This window comes from Miniopterus schreibersii (genome assembly GCF_964146895.1).
Source record: "Miniopterus schreibersii genome assembly, chromosome: X".
Classification (NCBI taxonomy): Eukaryota; Metazoa; Chordata; class Mammalia; order Chiroptera; family Miniopteridae; genus Miniopterus; species Miniopterus schreibersii.
The window spans coordinates 23,183,615-23,208,084 of NC_138104.1; the positions used below are offsets into that span (position 1 = coordinate 23,183,615).

The 24,470-nt window shown below is 38.4% G+C and overlaps 1 protein-coding gene across 7 annotated transcripts in view; it reads right to left on the reverse strand.

Annotated features, from left to right (window-relative positions):
• TMEM164 (transmembrane protein 164) overlaps positions 1-24,470 on the reverse strand; it is a 174,741-nt gene that overhangs the window by 99,309 nt on the left and 50,962 nt on the right. For all 7 annotated transcript variants that reach the window (XM_081125962.1, XM_081125961.1, XM_081125960.1 and 4 more), the window contains one exon: positions 4,572-4,621. In XM_081125962.1, coding sequence (XP_080982088.1) covers positions 4,572-4,621 — 50 coding nt within the window. The remainder of the gene's footprint in view (positions 1-4,571; positions 4,622-24,470) is intronic.

Sequence of the window (24,470 nt, forward strand, 5' to 3'; positions counted from 1 at the left end):
TCTATTCAGTAAATGGTGTTGATAAAATTGGACAAATAAGTGCTGAAAATGAAACTAAACCACCTTCTTACACCATACACAAGAATAAACTTAAAATGGATAAAAGACTTTCATGTTAGATTTGAAACCATAAAATTCCTAAAAGAAAACATAGGCAGTAAAATCTCAGACATTTCTTGTAGCAATATTTTTTTCTGATATATTTCCTTGGGCAACAGAAACAAAAGAAAAAAAAAAACAAATGGGACTACATCACACTAAACAGTTTTTCCACAGCAAAGGAAGCCATCAACAAAATGAAAAGACAACCCACTGACTGGGAGAGCATGTTTGCCAATGATACATCAGATAAGGGGTTAATATCCAAAATTTATAAAGAACTTATACAAGTTAACACCAATAAAACAAACAATTGAATTAAAAAATGTACAAAGGACCTGAATAGACATTTCTCCAAAGATGGCCAAGAGAAATATGAAAAGATGCTCAATGTCACTAACCATCAGAGAAATGCAAATTAAAACCACAATGAGATATCACCTCACACCTGTCAGAATGGCTACCATCAATAAATTAACAAACAACAAGTATTGGGGAGGATGTAGAGAAAAGGGAATCCTCGTGTACTGTTGGAGGGAATGCAGATTGGTGCAACCACTGTGGAAAGCAGCGTGCAATTATTTCAAAAAATAAAATAGGACAGCCTTATGACCCAGGGATGATACTCTGGGAATATATCCAAAGAAACCCAAAACACTAATTCAAAACAATATATGCACCTCTATATTCATGGTAGCACTACTTATAATAGCCAAGATTTGGAAGTAGCCCAAGTGCCCATTAGTTGATGAGTGGATAAAAAAGCTGTGATACATTTACGCAATGGAATACTACTTGGCCATAAAAAATAAGGAAAACTTACCTTTCGCAACAGCATGGATGGACCTGAAGAATATTATGCTAAGTGAAATAAGCCAGTCAGAGAAAGACAAATACCATGATGTCACTCCTACGTGGAACAAAATAAACTAACAAACAAAAAGTAGTAGAAACAGACACATAGATACAGAAAACAGACTGACAGCTATCAGAGGGAAGGGGGGTGGGTGCTGAGTGAAAAAGGTGAAGGGATTAAGTAAAAATTTAAAAATAAATAAATAAACTCACAGACAGATAACAGTATGGTAATTACCATAGGAAAATGTGGGTGGGGGTAGGTAAAAGAGGGTAAAGGAGGGATAAATGATGATGGAAAAAGACTTGACTTTGGATGGTGAACACACAATACAATATACAGATGATACATTATAGAATTTTATACCTGAAACCTATATAATTTTATTAACTAATGTTACCCCAATAAATTTAATTTTTTTAAAAAAGATTCTTTTATTTTAATTTTTATTTTTGTTGTTTAAAGTATTACAGATGTTCCTGTTTTTCCCCATTGACCCTTCCACCCTGCACCTCCAAGAAATTTAACTTTTAAAAAGTTTAAGAGATGACAAAGATGGTAGTTTGGTTCACAGGGAAAAGTATGGATTATTTAATATATTATGCTACTACAACTGGTTATCTACCTTTAAGAAAACGGTCTTAAAAAGCTGTGGAACATTTACACCATGGAATACTACGCAGCTGTAAAGAAGAAGAATCTCGTACCCTTTGGGACAGTATGGATGGACCTGGAGAATATTATGCTAAGTGAAATAAGCCAGGCAGAGAAAGAAAAACATCACATGATCTCACTTATACGTGGAATCTAAAGAACTTAATAAACTGATGAACAGAATAGATTCAGTGACATGGAAGCATAGATGAGACTGACGAATGTCAGAGGGATGGAGGAGGGTGGGTAGGTGGAGGGGGAGAGAGTAACCAAAGAATTTATATGCATATATGCACAACCCAAGGACACGGACTATGGTGGGGAGAGGGACTGGGGAGGGGGGTGGGATGGGGTGGAATGGAACAGGGAAAGGGACATCTGTGATATTTTAAACAAAAAAAAAAATTAAAAGAAGAAAAGAAAATGGTCTTAATCCAGACTGGAAACCAGAACCTACTTAATAAAAGATTCATATTTGTATATGAAAAAGTTAAAAAGTTATGTGGAAAAAATATACTATCAGCAAACCCAATACATACAGATTTTGGAGAGGTTTTCTTTAACAATGATAGACAAAGGGCCAATATAAAAGATATTCAAAGAGGTCTTACAAATTAAGAAAAATATAAATAACTCATGAAAATGGGCAGATAATATGAACAGATAATTCAAAAGGGAAATTTAATTGGGGAGGAAAAAACAACATAATAATAAAATGCATTAGTAGTCAAGGAAATTCATACACTAAGTTATGAAAATTATAAAAGAACCATAACACCTTATGCTAGTAAGGATATGAAGAAAGGGATAATTTCATATATTACATACAAGAGGTAAAAGTAAATTATAACAGCCTTTTATATGTATAATCAATATAAATAATATATTAACTTAACAAATACATATACTTTATATATAAACATTGATATATGCATGTGTTTGTTTGTGTGTGTGTAGTACCAGTAATATATAAGTTCATATGCATAATGATGTTTATTTCAGTACTGATTATAGTGGCAGAAATCTGGAAAGAATGAATGTAAATGTTCATTAGTAGGAAAATGGCTAAAAAATTGTTGTGCCTCTATAAAATTTTCTGCACCCTTGTTTTATATTTATTATTTATTTATTTATTTATTTATTTATTATTTTATTTTTAAAATATATATCTTTATTGATTTCAGAGAGAGGAAAGGAGAGGGAGAGAGAGAGAAACATCAATGATGAGAGAGTCATTGATCGGCTGCCCCCTGCACGACCCTGACTGGGGACCGAGCCCACAACCAGGGCATGTGCCCTGACCGGGAATCGAACCCCGGTCACCTGGATCCTAGGTCAACGCTCAACCACTGGGCTGCACCCTTGTTTTAAAAGAATAAGAGCTATACCAAAAGACTTGGTTAGATTTTCATGAGATACTATTGAGTGAAAAAAGCAAGATGTATTAAATTATGTATAAAATTCTATTTTTGTAAAATAATGAACAGCAAAAACTCATGTGTGTGTTTGTATGTGTTTGTGTGTGTGTATACACATATAAGCATGGAAAAAATATAGAAGGACATACTTGTTTGGTAATATACAAGGGTGGGATGGAAAGCTAGAGGAGCCAAACAAAACAAGGAAAAGGAAAAAACAACAACCACTATAAAAAAATAAATCCAGCAATTATATTTATGTATTTTACATATAAAACATATATATAAAATGAATTAAGTTTAGAAAAGTTACAGTAAAAGTTCTAAAAAGGATCTCTGTTTATTAAGAAAAGAAAGAAAATAACCAAAATTATCTCTTGATGATAGAATTAAGGATGATGTTTATTTTCTTTATGTATCTCTGCATTTTCTATAATAAGAATTGTTACTTTCATAATAAGGAAATAAAACTAATATATGTTACTTTGAAAACATTACACTAAAAAATGGAGCTGATTTTCAGAAATCAAAGGAGGAAACAGGGTTAAATACCCCTTCTGCTTAGGAGCTGTCCAAGTAGGAGATATATGAAATCAGGATACATTACCCCTCATCAAGCAGAAAGTTACTCACCAAAGCCAAGAGACTAAGTGTCTATTCCAAGAAGCTATTTGAAGCAGCAAATAGGGTATAACAGGGTATATTTCCCCCTACCTAACACTTTAATGACTTAAGTAAATCAGAAAGCCATTTACACCACTCTCAATTATCCAAGAATCTTCAGGGCTCTTTACTTCCTGTCCCTTCCCTCTGGCCTGTGGTCATTTCAGTGCTCAGGAACAGCTCCAAAATGGGGGCCAGGAAGCAGAAAAGAGATGAAATTAATTTCGTCAATTTAGCTTCTCATTAGCAATTCTAATAAAAGGCTTGATAAATGAGATGGTCACAACTCACGGTTACAATGAGGGTTCCGGGACTCTTGAGAATTTTACTTAAGCAAATTTGCCTTCTGATAAACACGATTTGCCTGAAATAGACTTTAACAGATTTAATACTTGCTATTTTTAAGAGAGCTAGAACTTGTAATAAGGTAATATTTTTTTTCTTCTCATTTTAATTTTAAGGGGAAAAAATATAAAAACACAAAAACAAAGGCCTTAAAAGTGAAGACATATCCTCAGTGGAGCAGCAGGACCACAATGAAAAGATTCTTGAAACAAGGGAAGATGTCTGGGCGCCAGTTTGCTCTCAAGAGAAAGTTTAGGAAGGCGGCAAACTTCCAAGGGAGCATGCCTTGGCCATAAACCACCACCACAAGAAATAGCTGAAAAGGATTTGTCAGGACTTGACAAAAGCGAAATCTCCACATACAACATTTGCCTGTTTCACTGTGCCCTCACAGACTTTTGTCCCTTGGGATGCTCAGAGACAAAGTGGTGCAGGTCCAAGGTATTCACAGCAATGAGCTCATCATCCTAGGTTATCAAACAGACAAAACAGTCTGAATAGCAGTGGCAACAGAGCAAAAAACAATTTTCCCTTACTTGAAGACCACGATAGCTCCTGGACATGGAGGGCAGGCGAGGAGAAAAATCTGCAATGGAAAAAGAATTAAGTATGATTACTTAAAAAAAAGTGTGATTATTAAAATAAATGCTAGATGCAGTAAGACAATGTTACTTTAATATTAATAATAATAATAATAATAATAACCAAACTTTAACACAGAAAATGTAATATAAAAATTTAAAAAGGCAAACAGGTGGTTTTACAAACATGTTTGTTTGTACATGCATCTACGTGTGTTTATGTCGGGGAGGAGGGAGAGGGTCAGAGATGGAGAGTGAGGGAACAAAAGTTTGGGGGTTAGGAGATGGAGAAAGCTTAGGTTCTTTTAGCCTCTGGAACACTTCCTCTTAACCTCCAGAACAAGACTCAACTTTTCAACACTTCAACTTCAATACAACACCAGTAGCTTGTCTGAGAAGCTTTCAATGCAAGACAAGTACAAATGCCATATGGTTTGCCTCCCATAAGGGAAGTTAGGTTAATCAATACCCAGCATTCAGATTTAGTAAATAAAAATATAGGCTGCCCAATTAAATGTGAATTTCACATAAACAATAAATAAAGTTTTAGTATAGGTATATTCCATGCAATATTTAGGTTGAACTTATATTAGAACATTATTCAATGTTTATTATAAATTCACACTTAACTGGGCATTCTGTATTTTATCTGGCAACCCTATCAATATTGCCTGCCCTAGGCTCTATACCTCCCTTTGATTTTCAAAGGAAACAGAATTTGCCTTCCCAAAATCTCTCTTTGGCATGAGGATTATTCTAGATTGATTATTTTAAGAAACAGCAGACACAGAAAAAGCTCTGGAAACTGAGTAGAAGTTATTACCCTTTTGTAAGAAACATTTACTTTTATCAGGGAAATCTCTGTTTGTAAGTGTGTCTCCCTCTCTGTACCAGGAAGAGAAGGATAACTAAATATCTAGAAACTCTTCCATGTAGAAGGCAAGGACTAAATCTGCATGACAACCTTATTCTTCTTTATTGTGCTGTTTTGGTCTTCTCCCATAACTCACTTCCCCTCCCAACATCTTTTATATTTAGCTGGAGATGGCATTTAAGGTGATATCTTGGACTAGTTCAGGGAGTTACTCAGTTTTCCTGGGTCTTTCCCATGTACACCAGGTATACATTTTATTCAACATCTATTTGTTCTTCTCCTGTTAATGTGTCTTATATAACAAGGGCATCTCAGCCAAAAACCTAGAAGGGTAGAAGGAAAATTATTTTTCCTCCCTCACATTGGATCGGTTTGTTTCTAAGCATGACTAAGTAGTTTTATTCTTCTATTTTCCATCCAGGCCAAACTAAACAAAAAGAACCTTGTCCTAAGAGACAAATCAGTCCCATGCTACTTCATTTGACCTAGGCCTGGATTACAGCCTTCAAAGTTTGACCTTCACCCAAGCACTGGTTCTTTAAATGGACAAAGAAACCCTGCATATCGCTTATTAAACATGTGAATTGCTGGGCTCATCCGTTAAAAATGCTAATATTCACATCCTGGCCAGTAGCTCAGTGGTTAGAGCGTTGGTCTGCATACTGAAGGGAAGCAGATTTGGTTCCTGGTAAAGGGCATGTACCTGGGTTGCAGGTTCGATCCTCAGCCTGGGTCAGGATATAAACGGGAGGCAACCAGTTGATGTTTCTCTCTCACATTGATTCCCCCCCCCCCCGCGCTCATCCTCCCTCCTTCCCTCCCTCCCTTCCACTCTCTCTAAAAAGCAATGGAAATAATATCATCGGGTGAGATTGAAAAAAAAAAAAAGAATGCTGATTCCCGAAGTCTGGGACTTCGGGAATCTGCACATTTAACAAAATCCCCAAGACAATCAACCACTCTTGGCAGCCAGATATGCTAAATATTTGACCTTGGCCTGAAGTCAGAGACATTCAGCAGGATTAAGAACTGATAAAAAAAAAAATGAAACCCATATTTGTGGAGTTCTTTCACCTACAGTGATTTAATAGTGCAGTTTATAAAATCATCAATATGTGTCCTATCTTGTGAGCATTTATTAATATAGATTATCTGCATTATAGACTTTTTGGCTTTGTCATGTGTATATTCTTTAGCATTTGGTTCTTCAGTTGTCTCAGAGTCTACATTAGAAGTAAAGAATACTATAAGGAAAAACACTGTAAGAAAGACAACCACTTGAATCTCTGTCAAGAGGAAGAGAAAGACGAATAGGAAAGAAAAGAGGTCTTGAGAGGAACACAGGCAGGAGTCCATTACCTGCACAATACCTCATCAGAGAACCTCTCCAAGGAAATATCCATTGAGAATGTGCCTTTCCCCCTGTGGGTTAAGTTGATTAAAAGTGTAAAACCAATGACAATTACAGGTCCACAATCCTTTATCCGAAATCACCAAATCTAAAAAGCTCTCAAAGTCCATTTTTTTCAAAGATAATTTGGTAGTAAAACATGACCTGAACTGAGCTAAGGCAATTAACAGACTCTGTTTATTACACTTATGGTGAATATTCATATATTTTCCATAAAAATAATGTATTTTGATTATCGAGTGCTGCCCCAGACCCTACTGGCAGTATGTATAAAATACTCCACATGCACTGTATTGCCTTTCTAAAACTCAAAATTTTTGATTTCTGAAATACATATAACCTTAATGATTTGTGATAAGGATTGTTGACTTGGAATTTCAATCATCCAAACATGAACTTATCCCAGCTCTCCACCCTAACCCTCAGGAACAGTCCAAGAAAGAAAAAAAACAAAGTTGGCGTTCTTTACCACTGACCCAGCAGTAAAGTTACTCACCTTAGGCAAGGGACCAAGCTGCAGGCTGCACATAGTTACAGCATCTGGCCTATCACAGGCTATACTCAGAAACTACAGTATACAGAGAGCAGAGAGGGGGCCCCCAACCACCTTGGAAAGGTCCTCAGTACCTCTGGAATCACCTAAGAGCCATGCCAGCAGCCTTCCTGAGCTTCTGAAATACCCATGATACTTCCAACATGCTAAACAGAGAAGCAAAAATACACACTGAGCCTCAGAGTTAACTCTTAATTTTCTATACCCATAGCCAAGAAGAAAGGAACAGATTCTTGGGGGGCATATTTCCCTATAATTGCTCCATTTGGCTGGTTCTCATCCATGACAGTACTATACCAGAAACCCAGAAACCTACTAAAGGGAGAAGCCTAAAGTTCCAATGCAGTAGGGTGTCATGTTATCCTCAATTCAATCATGGATCTAACTTCCTTTGAGGTAGCTAATCTATTCTTGACTCTGAGTTTTCCAACAGTTACTTTCATGTGGCCATGCCATTCTAATAGAGTAGGCAGTTAGAAAGGCATGAACAGAGCAGGAATGACAGGCCAGGAATAGAATGCCAAAAGGGCAGAAAGTCTGGGGTACCTAGCAATAGGCAAAACTGAGAAAACAGCTATTATAGTCTAGGACCTCATCCCAGGGTGACCTTTCCTCCCCTAGCATGTAGCTAGCCATGCAGTTTAGATGCCTCTGATCTTTCATATTGCTAGTTATGTGGTTTAGATCCCCTGAGAGGAGAAATAAGGTGCCGGAAAATAGCCTTATATGGTTCCATACAAGCCTTTGCATGACCACTTCCTTAAGGATTAAGTCCCCCAAGACAATGAGGTTCTGACCCATATCAAATGACCTGAGGAACAAAGCCATGGGTCTATTGACCACAAAGACAGAATTTTGATCAAACTAGAGGTGACATTTAGGCTTCAGTTGTGTTTTAGCTCCAGGTCCAGAAAAGCACCAAAACCAGATAAAGCTACACCATGGCTGACATCAGGACCAGATGCAATAACTAATGACCCCCCCACACACTGCCAGCCAACCAATAGAAACCACAACCTTGAAAGAACACACCTAGAAACGCTGATGAATATTCTATTGAGATCCTCCCCTGGAACCTTCCCTAAAATACCTGCCTTTGCAAAAAGAGATAAAAACCCTTAAGACAAAGGACCCTGTTTTCTCTCTCTCTCTCTCTCTCTCTCACTCTCTCTCTCTCTCTCCTTTTCTCTTTCTTTTTCTCTCTCTCTTTCTCTTTCTCTCTCTCTCATGCCCATGCCTTTCCCCATTTCCTTCTTTCCTCACGTGCTCTCTCTCTCTCTCCCTCGGAACATGCCTACATCTTTCCTCCTCTTCTTCCCTTGAGCTTGTTATCTTTGCTTTCTTTTTCCTAAGCTCCAAGGGCCCTTCTTTTTCCTCTATAACTTGTTTCATGTCCACTCTGTCCATCCTGGCTCACTTCTTCCACCTCTGTGACTTTCTAAATAAACTTCTTGCATTAGAGTTCTTGGCTTTGAATTCTTTCTTACTCGAACTCATGGACTGGGGTCTAACTCCACATTCACCATTAACAATTCCAAACAGCACTTTGGCCTTTCTCATCTTGCCTGTCTATTCCCAAAACCAGTATAGAGGGTATCTTTTATAAGCAATCTTGAAATCAGATGCATATAGACATATCAAACAACAGATTTGAAAAATAACCCCAAATTAATCATATTCCATTTCCAGTAAACTCATGACAAGGAAAAATTCTGAGATGTCATAAATTATAGCAGACCAAAAAGTGGAAGGAGACAAGAGAGGTTAATCTGTTAATAGAACCAATAAAAAACTGCTCTCATTCCTGAATGTATGTTAAAACTTTGAATCAACCTTCAGGTGACTATTTTCCATGATTATCTAGAGAGAATAGCTGAAGAGCTGACAACCAGATGCCACCACATCTTGATTACACATGAACTTTCCAGACTGTTGCCCACAACCAATCCAAAAGCAGAAAGTATGTCTTCCTTATAGACTGTGCACCTATCCTAGAACTTTCTCGACTTTACCTCCCCCTGACTCCTTTATCTATAGCCAATGTAAATTCTTTTCAAACAACTTACATATTTCTTCTCCAAACTCACTGTATAAAAGAGTTCCAACAACCCTGGATGGTGGGAGTGTCTGTATTCTCCATCCAGGTCCTAGTCCTTTTTTGCCTAGCATATGGCTCAATAAACCCTTTCTTTCAGAAAAACTTTCGGCCTTGAAGGTTTTTGTTTAACAATGACCTCCTTTAGCAACTTCAAAGATTTATAACATTGAACCTCTCTGCTCTGTCATGCTGGAGCCACATCCATAATCACAATTAACCAAAGGAGCCACGTGAAAATAACATTTTAATTTAGAGGCCCAAAGGCCCCCAGCCTTTGCCTAAATATCTTTGCTTTCTTCCTTGGTTAGCTGCCAGCCACCTCCAAATTTGGGTAGTATGTGTTTTAGACTAGCAGGCAGAAAGCTAAATTTTCCTTCAGCTGCAAAAAGTGTGGGAAAAGAAGACCTTAGAAGTGCAAATAAGGACAGTAGGGAAATTAAAATGCATCTGAGCATATTCCAGCACCAACCAGGCATTTTTGTATTCATGCTGAAATTCACCCAGCTCAGCACCTAAACAAAAGTGCATGGGCAGGTAGCATAGAGAGAAACAAAGCACTTGCGTTTTCCCATCATCTGGTAGGTAAGCAGAGCCTTATTATTAAATCCCATCTTACAGATGAAGAAACCAAGGAAGAAAGGTCCTGACAAGCTTTCTGATAATAACCTAGGTCCCCTAACTTCCAGATCAAGACCCTTTCCACCTCACACCAGATACATTCCAGGCCTCATAGGGGCTTCTCTTCTTTAGACTCAAGACCTGCCCCTTGACCCCATGGCACACAAAGAGTCACCCAATGGCCCCACACCTGTGCTACCACACAACCCACAAGATCTACTCTCTACAAGGTGAAACATCTCAAAACAGAAACCTAACCGGGCAGCAAATCATATTTACACCAATGGGTTTCAGAGCTCAGCATTACCTAAAGCATTAGCTCTAATCTGCCTCATTTCCAGGTTTGCTGGGTGCTTGCAATTCTTTCAATCTTGCAAAACTGAGGTCTTTCTTGGCTATTTTTTCCAGGAAAAACCTACAATTTCCATTCAAAATCACACTCTCTCAGCTTCCCCAGGAAAGCTTCCTGTACTACTCCAAGGTTCTCCTGCCCCAAAACTTGTAAATTCAGCTCTTTCCTAAGCACCTGACAAGAGAAAATTTCTGAGATGTCCTAAATTAACTATCAGTGGGCTGGAGGATGGGAGAAAGAGATAAGGGTAGTTAATCTGTTAACAATTGTGGGCTGAAACTAACAAAAAACTGCTCACATTCCTCAATGTAGGTTTAAAATTTGAATTAACTTTCATGTGACTATAAAAAAAAGTTGACCACCAGATGACACGAGGCACCACCACATCTGGTTTATGCATGAACTTTCTAGATTATTGCCCACAATGAATCAAAAAGTAGGAAATATTTTTTCCTTACAGACTATGCACCTATCATGGTAGAACTGCCTTCTCTTCTGCCTTCATCTTCTCTGCTCCCTCTATTTTTTAAAGCCAATGTTAATTCTTTCAAAACAATTTACATCTTTCTTCCCCAAATTCATTGCATAAAAAAGTCCCTTTAGCTCCAGGACAGCAGACATGTTCTCCATCTAGCCTTGGTGTTGATGGTTTAGACTGTATGTCCCAAGACCTGGTGACTTTTCTGGCAAGCATATGGCTTCATAAACCCTTTCTTTCATAAAAGCTTCTGGACACAAAATTTTTGTTTAACACACCCAATCTAGGTACCAGCAGGTGTACCAGTTCATCCTCTATCTCTGAACCACTCTGGTTCCAGATTCCCCACCTTCCCTACCCAACCTACTAGCCAAGCTATCACTTGTAGCACCTCCCTGTTCCTGTGCCAGTTATATCAGCCCCAAATTCACTGGCATCATTGTCCAGCCTCCCATTAACTTCTGCTCCACCTCAACATTAGATTCAATAAACTTCCATTTTCATATCACCTAAAGAAGATAATTTTTGTTCACAGGAGGAAGTGTCAGTACTATGGGAAATATAATTGAGAAGGAAGGCCAGTCGCCACAAACCACCCTAAAAGAAGGATTTGCCAGTTTAACAGTACAGGGTGATGGAAAAACTAAATAAAAGGGAAACAGAATGAGTGGGGGACAGGAGAGTGATGTTTACCCTGGCACACAATCTTCCCAAACCAGCCCTCTGGCTCCAGTTTTCCTGGCTCCACATCCTATGATGGCACACAGCTATTTGGGGATTCCTAAGAACTCATGCTTATAACCATCACCCACTGTGGACCCTGAGAAGGAATTTATCTGCTGAAGTAGACTCCCCATGGTCAAAAGAGAGCCCAAATTTTATAAATAATAAGAGCCTAGTGGCCATTTGCTGACAGGGGCTCCTCACCTAATCTGTATATCAGGAAGAACCTCAGACTGAACTCAGCTTTTCACAGTGTGTCCTGTTTGTTTATGCTGTCTGAGTCAACCACTGCAGGGGAATCCTGGTTTCCTCTTTCTACCAAGGTACTGAGACCTGCCCAGTCCAATCAGAACTACACAATTTGGATACTACATTTACATAAAACAGACCTAATTGGGAACCTGGGCAGGAGCTTTCAATATAAAAGTCAGCCTCCCCTTTGTCTCAGTGGAGCACAATTTAGGTTGCTACCCAAATCTGTGTCTCCTGGGCTGCGGTTCCTTTTGCTCAGATAATTTCTTTTTATTCTTTATTGTAGTCTAAAATTAATTTTGGTTTATACCACCATTCCTTGGGCTGCCCAAAGTCTGTCCTAGGCTCTATGTATTCACTAATGTTCATACTCTCCCAGGACCACTGCAATTATCTTTTCACTGGTCTCTGGTGTCTGGCCTCCAGGAACACTGCTTCAAGAGGGGTCTATCTAGCATGGCCGGGCGTGGCTCAGTGGTTAAGCATCGACCTAGGATCCAGGCGATCAGGGTTCAATTCCCGGTCAGGGCACATGCCCGGGTTGTGGGCTGCAGCTGATCAATGACTCTCTAATCATTGATGTTTCTATCTCTCTCTTTCCCTCTCCTTTCCTCTCTCTGAAATCAATAAAGATGTATTTAAAAAAAAAAAAAAAAGAGGGGTCTATCTAAAATGCAGCTCTGATCTGCCATTTAAAATCCTTTAATTGCTTGCCAGTACCTACAGAAAAAGCTCAAACTCCTGAAGGAGAAAAGAGTTTGCCACCTCTAAATATGTCTCTGGGATATTGATTAGGACAGAAGACCTAAGAGAAGCTCTGAAAACTGAATAGAAGTTATGTTTTTGTAGGAGACATTTACATACATAAGGAAAATCTTGTAATGATGTCTCCCTCACTGTACCAGGAAGGAGGGGATGACTAAATCTCTAGAAAGCCCTCAATAGAGAAGGCAAAGGCTTAAACCTGCTTAACAGCCTCCACCTTGTTTACTTTTAATGTTTTCCTCACTAGTTTCCCCCACCACAAGCACACCAAACACCTTTTGTCTTTACCTGTATTTTTGTATTTAATATACTGGCGTGGGCCATTTCAGGAAGTTATCTGGTTTTCCTGGCTCTCTCCCATGTATATAGGAGGTATGCATTTTATTAAATGTCTGTTTGTTTTTCTCCTGTTTATTATTACAGGGGAGGGAGTCTCAGCTAAGAACATAGGAGGGTAGAGGAAAAATTATTTTTCCTCCTATACAGCACATACATATCCTTATTGCTTTAATTTGTATAACTATTTTCTAACATGTTTTTTGGCCAGGTATATTTCTTTTTTGTGGATGTAACCATCTGTGGTCTTTGCCTATTTTTCAACTGGCATGTTCTTTTTCTTATTAAGTTCTAAGAGCTGCTTATGTTTTAATGACATTTAATACACACTATTTGACATTTATTGCAAATACTTTTCCCAGGTTGTTATTGTCTGTCATAGCTCTGCTTATGGTAGTTTTTTGATGTATAGAAGTTTTTTATCTTTATGTAATCAGATGTATTTTTCATTTCCTTTCTGGCTTCTGGCTTTGATGTCATGCTTTGAAAGTCTTTTACAACCCTGAGATTATAGTAAGAGACACTTATTGTTTTCCTAATATTTTCATAATTTTATTTTTAAAGTTTCAATCTCCAATATCAAGAAATTGTACCACTGTTAATCCTACTCATTCTTCCAGAAAGGCCTTCTCACCTTTCCTCTTCTGGCTAACTCCTATTTACCTTTCAAATACAAAATTATGCATCATTTTCTCCAGGGAACGTTTGGTTAAATGCCCATCCTCTCTCCTCCCATTAACTACTTCTGCTTACATCTTGCTGAGAAATTACCATTCTTGTCAGTATAAGGAGCTTACAGAGAGAATTTTTCCTCAAGAATTTAGACAAAAGGAAAGTAAAAGTACCTACTAAGAGTTGGGCTTTAAAATCAACATACAAGGGATTAAAAAATTATATGTTCATTTTAAAGTCAGAATGTTTCCCAGACTTGAAAACACAGATTGTAACCAGCTTGAATTAGACCTAAAGAAAGAACGAAGTTGGTCAACCATTGAGGTATAGAATAAAAAGAGTTACAGTGCATATTTGGCAGTGTCCACAAAAAAGGGGGTATATGAAAAGTAACCTCACAGGGTGATCTGATCATAAAATCCTAGCTGGGCAGGTCATGGTGGGTAGTCCCACGCCAGGCATATGACTTCTTTAGTAAAAGTTTTACCTTTGCCTTAAGCAATCCCTGTCCATTTTTTCTGTGCATCTAGTTAATGCACCTTTGAAATACCTCTTTTCACTCTTCTCCTTCTAAAGCTTGCCCATCTTCAAGAGAGCACATAATATTGTTAACTATCCTGTAATCAGATCCCTACCTTGCTTTCTCCCACCTTCATGTAGTCTTCCCTAATTCCAAATGCATAAGTGAAACTACAAACTATCATTTTTTGGAAGCATTTATCTCAGTTTGTTGAGATCTTGCTTCCAGGCTTATCCTCTGTTTAGCTCAAATAAAGTTTTGTAAAAATTCACTACAGATTTGGATGTTCTTATGTCAACAAGCCAGGGAACCTTAGCTCATCAACATTGAGTGTTCTGGTCCCATTGGCAAATTCATCCTTGTTAAGAGGACAGAAGCAGGATAGTTAGCATGGTGAAGTGGTTAAGATTACAGGCTTTAGAGTCAAGACAGAATGGGTCCACATGATGGCTCTGACACTCAGCAGCGTTATAACCCTAGGCAAGAGATTGGAGTAATTTTCATCTCTAAAATAGGGATAAAAATAGTATCTACGTCTCACAAGGTTTTGGAGATTATCAAATGAGATAAAGTACACAAAGCACTTGGCACAATGCCTAGCACATAGCTAGCACTCAATACGTAGTAGCCGTAATTATTCTGATCTCAATAGAAAATCCATCCCTACTGTGAGCGGCATCAGCACATATTGAACTTCCACTTCATCTAACTTGACTTATTTTAATTCCATGCTTGCAGAATAACTTTCTGATATATTTTCTTGGGCTTCCCTTGTCCAGCTGCCTATGGGGAGAGAATACTTGACCACTCTAGGCTCAGTTTCTTCATGTGTCAAATGGGGACTAAAATAGTATTATCTCATATGGTAGATGTGAGGATTAAATGCTTGAAGCACTTAGTTTAGTACCTGTCACACTGAAGGAATAAAGTAAGTATGAGCATCATCTTTCTTAAATGCCCTTTCTCCTCTCACTGATAATTCCATCCAAGGCCATGACAAGTGCTATTTCCCCCATAAAGTCTTCTCCAAGAACTCCAGATAACACCTTTCCTGTTTTCTAATGGCCTGTAGAACATATTGGGTACTTAGATTTTATTTAATTTGGGATATTAAATGGCTCTCAAATGTTGTACACAGTGCTATAGTAGATTGAGAGCTAGGATTTGATTATCAATCATTTCCTCTGACAAATCTTAAATTGGCATTGGTGAGCCATTAAACAAAGTCCAAAGTAATTTGTAGGGTAATCACAGCCCTCAACAATGTACCCCCCCAAGCCCCAAGAGCCTTACCAGTTTTATTGCCCACTATGGTTCAGGTTTTTACCCTAAACCTCAGTTTCTACATTCTAAAATGGAAAAGAATAATAGTACTTGCTTCCAATATATTAACCTCAACTCTTGTTCCTATGCAAATATCAAATGCTTTCTGGATATTTTCATCTGGATGTCATACAGGTACCTCAGACGAAACATGCCTGAATCTGAACTTGCCATCTTCTTTCCCTAACCTCTTCCCTCTCTAACTGTTCCCTCAAAAAATGGGAGAGAAGGAACAGCTCTTGTAACAAGACAATTCCAACTAGTAGAAGTAGAAGGGATGAGGGAAACAAAATCAACATTAGGCAAATACTGTAGCAATAACTGTTGCAAGCAGGGATCATTGATAGACCCTGATTAGTAAGGAGAGTCTTATCATTTTGGGATGCAAGATATTTGTTAATTACAATGGGAAAATAGTAACTTTATAATGGAGAAATCTGGCCGACACCACCTTAACCAAATGACCAAGGTTAACATCACCAGTAATAAAGCATATCATCATGTGCTCCTGGAAACTATGTACCAAAAAGTGTACATAATCACTTCTGTGGTATTTTTGCTCAAATTCCCAAATCTAATAATGAAAAACATCAGGGACAAATTAGGGACATTTTACAAAGTAACTGACCATGAGTCTTCAAAATTGTCAACGTAATAAAAGACAGACTGAGGAATTTTCATGGATAGAGGAGACTAAGAAGACATGCAACTATGTTGGCTGGGCGGCTCAGTTGGTTGGAGCATCATCCCATACATCGAAAGGTCATGGGTTCGATTCCCAGTCAGGGCATATACCTAGTTTGGGGGTTCGGTCCCCAGTTGGGGTGCATAAGGGAGACAAACGATTGATATTTCTCTCACATGAATGTTTCTCTCTCTTTCCTTTCTCTCTAAAGTCAATAAAAAATGTATCCTTGGGTGAAGACTAAAATAAAATAAAAAAAGACATGACAACTAAATGCAATGTGGGATACTGGATTGGATCCTGGAACAGAAAAAGGGCATTTGTGGGAAAACTAATGAAATCAGAATAAAGTCTACAGTTTAGCCCATAGCACCAATGTAAATTTATCAGTTTCGATAATTTTATCATGGTTATGCAAGATGTTAACATTAGGGGAAGCTGATTGAAGGGTATATGGAAATTCTCTGTAATATCTTTACAACTCTTTACATAAGTTAAAAAATACTGTTATCAAATCATTAGCCTATCTTTAAATGTCAGGGCTATCTTTGATGACTCTTCTTTCTCAGCCTCCATGTGTAGTCAGTCCCCAAGTCCTGTCAACTTGAAACTTTAACCTTTTCAATATATTTCAAGTCCATCCTCACTATTTCTTCCTAGTTCAGTCCCCATCATTTTTAAAATTTTATCTTTATTGTTGAAAGTATTACAGATGTCCCTGTTTTCCCTCATTGAACCCTCTACCCTGCACCTATCCCCCATACCAGGCCTTCACCACACTATTGTCCGTGTCCATGGGTTATACATATATGCATGTAACTTCTTTGGTTAATCTCTCCCCACCCACCCACCCCTGTCTTCCCTCTGAGATTCATCAGTCTGTTCTATGCTTCTATGTCACATATTCTTTTTTTAAAAATTAATTTTAGAGAGAGATGAAGGGAGAGGGGGAGAGAAAGCCAGAGAGAGAGAGAAACATGGATGTGAGAAAGAAACATTGATTGGCTGCTCCAGTATGCACCCAGGATGGGAATAGAACCCACAACCCGGGTATGTGCCCTGACTGGGAATCAAACTGGTGACCTTTCGGTGCACGAGAGGTCGCTCAACCAACTGAGCCACACCTGCCAGGGCCCTATCATTTTCTTAAACTACTATAACAGTTTCCTATCTAATCTCCAGGTCTCTAGTGTCGCCCCTTCTTTACTCTAGTTCATTCAGTATTGTCATGTTTCTATTCATAAAAGAGTCCTGATCATGTTACGCTCTTCCTTAAAAATTTTCAGATGACAGGTTTAACACAATCCCTATCAGAATCTCAGCTGACTTATCTGTGAAACTGAAAAGCTAATTCTAAAATTCGTATGGAATTGCAAGGCACCCCAAATGGCGAAAACAATCTTGAAAAGAATAACAAGTAGAAGACCCCACACTACCTGATTTCAAAAGTTACTACAAAGCAACAGTAATAAACAGAGTGTGGTACTGTCATAAGGATAGAGATATAGACTAATGGAAGGTAATTGAAAGTCCAAAAATAAATTCTCACAACTGATTTTCAACAAGGGTGTCAAGACTATTCAATGGGGAATAGTCTCTATAACAAACAGTGCTAGAAAAACTAGATTTTCAAGTACATAAGAATGAAGTTTGGAATTCTACCTAACAACTATATACAAAAATTAACTTAAAATCAATCAAAGACCTAAATGTAGAAAGAAAACTATAAAATTCTCAAAAGTAAACATAATGGTAAATCTTCATGACTCCAGATTTGGCCATGGATTCTTAGATGTGACACCGAAAGCACAAGCAACAAAAGAAAAAAAATAGGTAAACTGGACTTCAGAAAAATGAAAATCTGTGATTAAAAGGACACCATCAAGAAAGTAAAAAGACAACTCAAAGAATGAGAAAATTTTTGCAAATGCTATCTCTGATAATGGTCCAATATCCAGAATACAAAAATAGTTCTTAAAACTCAACAGCAAAAAGGCAAATAACCCAATTAAAAAGTGAATTACGGATTTGAATAGAATTTCTCCAAAGAAGACATACAAATGGCCAATATATCTATGAAAAGATGCTCAATACCATTACTCATTAGGAAAATACAAATCAAATCCACAGGGAGATACAACTTCACACTCACAAGCAAGATGAAAATAAAAAAGACAATTACAGGTGTTTGTGATATGGAGAAACTGAAAACTTCATAGACTGCTGATAGGGATGTAAAATGATGCTGCAACATTGGAAAACAGTATGGCAGTTTCTTAAAAAGATAAACATAAAGTTATTATATGACCCAGCAATTCCATATATGTGTGTGTGTATCTCCACGAAAAATATTCATATAAAAACATAGATGTTCATTGCAGAATTATTCATAATAGCCAGAAGGTGGAAATAATCCAAATACTCATCAATGGATGAATGAATAAACAAAATGTGGTATATCTATACAATGGAGTATTATTTGGCCATAAAAAGGAATGAAGTACTGATATATGCTACAACATGGATGAACCTTAAGAACGTTATACTTAATGAAAGAAGCCAGTCAAAATAGACCATATATAATATGAGTTCATCTGTATTGAATGTCCAAAATAGCCAAATCTAGAGAGATAGAAAGCAAATTAGTTGTTGTTTAGAGCTAGGAAGATGGGGGAAGAATGGGAAGGGGAGTGATGGCTAGATGGTATGGAGCTTCTTTTGGAGGTGATGAAAATGTTCTAAATTGACTGTGGTGATGGCTGCACATACCTGTCAATATACTAAAAACCACTGATTGCACACTTTAAAGAGGAGAATAGTACTGTGAGTTATATCTTTATAAACTATTTTTTTTAAAACTTCAATGGCTTCTTACTGCTTATTGAATAAAGTCCAAACTCCTTAATTTGGCATCCAACTCCCTCCCTCAGCCATCATCATTTGAGCCCCTAGCCAGCATTACTGTTCACTACTTTTTCATGTGCTTTTCTATCAAACCAAAATGAATTATTCACAATTATCCACATGACCCATGTAGTTTTCCATCTTTGTCTTTCCTCTCGCTATTCCTTTCCCTGGAACTCTTTCCTTGTAACTCATCTTTACATTTTTATATCCTACTGCTCTCACAAGGCCCAGTTCAAATGCCCCCTCCTATGCAAATCCTTCCATGTGTTTCAACTCTCATATAGTAGGCCCTCAAAAAAAGTATTTATTGAAAGAATGAAGGTAAGTAGTCCTCCCATATGATGGTTGCTGCTGTCAGAGGATAATCCTCTCAAAACCACAACTGCACTTTTCTCTTCCTTACCTAGTCACAGCAGCAGCTCACTGCCTCAGCCACATTATTAAGATCCTGAGAATGGTTCCAAACTGCTACTCTCTACCTCTCCCCAAACCCTTCCCTTGATGAACAAAGTATTGACATTACATTATGCCAGGGCTGCCGAGTATAGTTGTGTAGGTTGTACACTGCACAACCCTAGTGGCGCCATTCAATTATAGTCTATGTGAATGGCACACTCTCCTAGGGTTGTGCAGTGCATAGCCATTCATGGCAGCCCTGCTTGGAAACATCAGTAGAATTTGGGAACAAAGCCAAAAATAGCCTTCAGTGAAAGAATCACTGTAACTGTATTGCTGTTGAGAAGTAGGTATTTTCCAAATCTTATCAAGAAGATCAAAAAGAAACTCAGGAGAATAACATGATCATAGCAATCACAGAGTCTTTGCAAGAAATTAGAAACTGGGAGCATCCCCTAGGAAAAAAATTGTCATTGATGTTTTTCCAGCAGTGGAGAGAGAAAAGGATATACATTCTGGTCTATACAAAGGTGTGATATATATACATGGTCTCTTTCATGAGACCCTTCAATTCCACTGATTTTGGGTTATCAAACAAGCCCTTGTTTAATTTGGATTCAAGAATATTGCTATCTGAAAGGATATTACCTGGCTGATAGACAAGTTTTACGTCTCTATATAGGTCTCTTTCTCCCATCATCAATCCATTCATCTGCCTTGTGGTTTATCAAGAAGTCTTTTGTGAGGTTGTGGAGTATAAAACCAACACCCCTAGGTAAGCTGAAAAAAATTAGGCTCTGAACCCATAGCCAAGTTTCAGAATTAGGACCCATATCAACTCCACCAAGGTAGATACCCTCTAAATTCAGCCAGAGCAGCCACTCAGTAAACCCTCTCACTCCAAATACCAACTCTAAACTGCAAGCAGTAATGCAGGGCTCTTGAAAATGGGGAGCCATACTGGCTGTGAAAACAGATGAGCTGGTAGTAGAGTCTGAGTGTACCAGATGTTGGGTTTATTCCTTCTTTTTACCTCTACCTACAGTTCATCTCAGCCTCTCACTTTCATCCATTTGCTCTATCTGGCATATTTGATTCCATGTCTTCTACCTCCTCCAGAGATTTCCTGGATAACCCACCCAAATTGATCATTCCTTTCCCGACCTCCATTTGAACTTAGTAGTACTATACACATATTGCTTCATTAGCCTCCTACTATTGTTAATAATAATAACAGTAGTAATAATAATGATGGCAGCAGCTATTCTTTATTGAGTGGTTTACTAGGTGCCTGGCACTATATTCAGCATCTTTTATGTATTATTTCATATATGCCTCATGGTAATCTTATGAGGTAAGTAATATTTCCCCATCCCACCCCTCCCCTATTTACATATGAGAAAATCAAACTAAGGAAAGGTTAAGTAACTCACCTAAGGTCATACAATAAGTAAGTGAAAGTTAATCCTTGTACCCAAAACTGATCCCAAAGATTGTGTTTGTAGCCAACTATTTTTTGTCTCTCCCATATGATAATTTGTCTTTTAAGGAGTCTCCTTTGCCTCCATTACCCATAGTGCCTAACACACTGTCAGCCACAGAAAAATTTCCCAGGAAACGTGTGCAAGTGTGACTCTGCTCCCTGGCCAGAGCCCAGCCCAGGATACAAGCTGGAAGAGAAGGGAAGAGGGACAGTGAGTATAGAGGGGATCACCCTTTCAGGGAGCCACAGGAGTCCTCGTCCTCTGACCCATTTACAAGAGGATCAAGCTGCTGCCTTGACCTCAATCCCAGAAAAATATTTAGAACAGGATGACCTGGTTATCTTAAAACTCTTCCAGACAGCCCTAAAGGAACAGAGCCTAGGCCAACCAATGGGAGGGATGAATGGTATACAGTTCCCTGCAGGAAAGGGACCAACTGTGTCAGGGTCAGATCCATGTGGGCCAGCAAATATTTACAGATCTCTGCCACTGAGAAGCCATGTGACTATGGTCAAGGCTTTTGGGAGGAAGGGAGGGGGACAGGAGTATGTTTAAAGAATGGAAGGGTTTTTTTACACCTCTTTAAGCCTCAGTTTTCTCATATTTAAAAATAGGAATAAGAATACCTAACACTTGCAATGCAACCAAGGTATAAAAAGGAATGTAATAAAGTGCTTATCACCCTGTACTTGCATCAGTTTGTCCTTGCTTGGGTTGGGCACAGAGAGATACAGAACATGGTTCCTGTCTGCAAGAAGGTCACAGTCTGTCTGACAAAGGTCTTATGATGTAGAGTACTGCTAGACTCTGTCAGCCAATCATAAAGCTGGCTGATAGATTACACTAACTCTCAACTCTCAGCAGGACATTTTGTCAGATGGGAAAGAAGTAAACTACTGACAAGAATAAAAGTTGAGGGTTATGTTTTTACTTCCAATCTCCCATCCACACTTCCATATTAGAAAATTGGGGAAGGGAGACTCTATCAACCACTATTTTGGAAGTGATGCATGTGAACTCTGTTCTTTTCCTTCACAACACTCCTCACCATTTCTCATTTTCTAGTAGGTGTGTTTTTGTTAAATGTCTATCTTCCCTGCTAGACTGTAAGCTCTTGGAGGACGGTGACTGTGTGCTGGTCCTTACTGTAGATCCAGAAGCTAACACAGTGCCTGGAATATACAAGATGCTCATCAGATACTTATTGAATAAATAAATGAAACAAACTTGGTTACCTAATCAGAAGCAATTTAAAATATGCAAGCCTTATTTATGCATAGAGTGTCTCTTAAGGTCTCCAAGTAACTGGTAATGGTGGTTTGTTTCTGGGGAGAAGAAATAGTGGAGTAGGATTCAAGGGTTGGAGGGAATTATACATGCTATTTTATTCCTTTCAGATTGTTTGAGTTTTTAAATAACAACCAATCAAACATAAAATGTGAAGTAAAAACATGCTTACAGTGGTTAGCTCTAGGAGATAGACTTCTAGGGGACTTTTATTTGCTATGTGTCATACAGTTGTAATGTTTCAGGTTTGGATCATGAGGGTGATAGAAAAACATAATAAAAAGGCAATTTTCACAAAGAATAAAATTATGGTGCCTAACTCTGCTAACCACCTGGGTTATGGGAATGGAATCAACTACAAACTGGGGCAGGTTCAAAAACCCAGAAAGCACTATCTAAACTGTACTGGGGAAAGCGATACTGCTGTTCCTCCCCACAGACAAGCTCTTCGTTCAAGAAACTGGGAATATTTAGTTTAATCCCTGAGACTGCCTCAAGCTACTATTACAGCCCAGACATCAAGCCAGCTGCATAGTTGGATATTTTTTTGAAGAGCAGGTGCCTTTCTTTTGTATGTGACAATAATGATAGGGAAGTGAGAATGGGCTTCTTAAGTTCTCAAACTTTACTGGTCCCATCTTCTAGGCAAGAAAAACTAAGTTATGGAAAAGTTGATCATATTTCCCTCACTTGTCTCAGACAGCCCAGAATCCAGTTGGTTGGCTTTGTTGCCCAAACCCAGTGGTTTTAAATGCTGAACACACATAAGAATCACCAAGGCAGTTTAATTAAAACAAAGTACTAATCCTGGGGCCTACTCGTCAAGATCCTGACTCAACTGCTCCAGTCTGGGGCCTGGGCAGCAGCATTTCAGAGTTTCCCAGGTGATTTCAATGTACAGCCAGGTTCAAAAACCATGCTTCTACCCAATGCTGAATACTGCAGTATCCTCAGAGAAAGGACACTCAGTCTCTATTTTTTAAACTCTTCTTTAAGCAGTATATTCCCCTCAAAAAAGGCAGGCCAAAGGAGTCTGTAACCAAGACAACAAGCTAGGAGCACAAAGAGATAGGTCTCTGTGATTTGAAACCAAAGGAAGCAGAAGAGAAAAAGTAGAGAAGTCTGAAAGCAGACACTGAAAAATGGACAGGAAACTAGAGAACAAAGGCATGGTGTCTGAGAGAACGCCTGGATGGCAGCACATCAAACTCCTTGCTCCATCTTCTAAACTGAGTACCTTGACACAGATGACCTAAAGATGGAAAACAACCCTGAATTAGCAAATTAAACCCTTAAAAACATGCTTTCTTCTTAATAGATTTCCTGGGGGGAAGGATGGGAATATCTGCTGTTGTGGATGTTACAAACCAATTTTTTTCCTCTCCAAGTCCTCTCTCATTTAACACCTGCACTTGACCATGTAGGAAAGCAAAATGACAATGAAGCATGAAATCCGCATGTGCTTGGATTTTTAAAAAGCTCTCTTCCTCTTTATGTGCTCTGACCCTGGAGCTAAAGTTCTATTCCCAACCATGGAAGCACTGAGGTGGATGAAAAGGCTGAGGACGTTGCAAATTGAAAGCCATGGAGTTGGCCTTTTGTCCTCTTTTTCAGGCAGGGGCCATTCTGAAAAGCAGACATCAAAAGGAAAATTCAGCCTGCGCTGAGCTGAAATTGGACAAGATGTGATGAGGCACAAATGAAAAAAGTAATAAAAAAAGAGGGGGAAAAGGAAAAGAGGAAAATGGGTCTTTCTTTACCAGAAGGGGCTCTTTTCTGAAAACTGCTTCAAATTATAGCACTTTCCACACTTGGTTCATTCCAGGAAGCTCTGCATTGTACTTAGAAGCAAAACACTTTTGCCACACATTATGAGGAGAAATTGAGGCAGATGCAAATGGCCCCGGATTGGGTGGTTTTGGAAGGGGAAGAAAATGCATGACTTCAAGAACAGCCATTCTAGGCTCATCATTCTATTTCCCTCAGTCCAGATGGACAGCCAAGAGTTTATTCAGAGTGACATTGAAGAGGCACACAAGCAAAGCTATTATGAATCAAATTATTGGTAATTTGAGGAAATACAAAGCCATACATTATCTTGTCTTAAAGGAACTCAATGA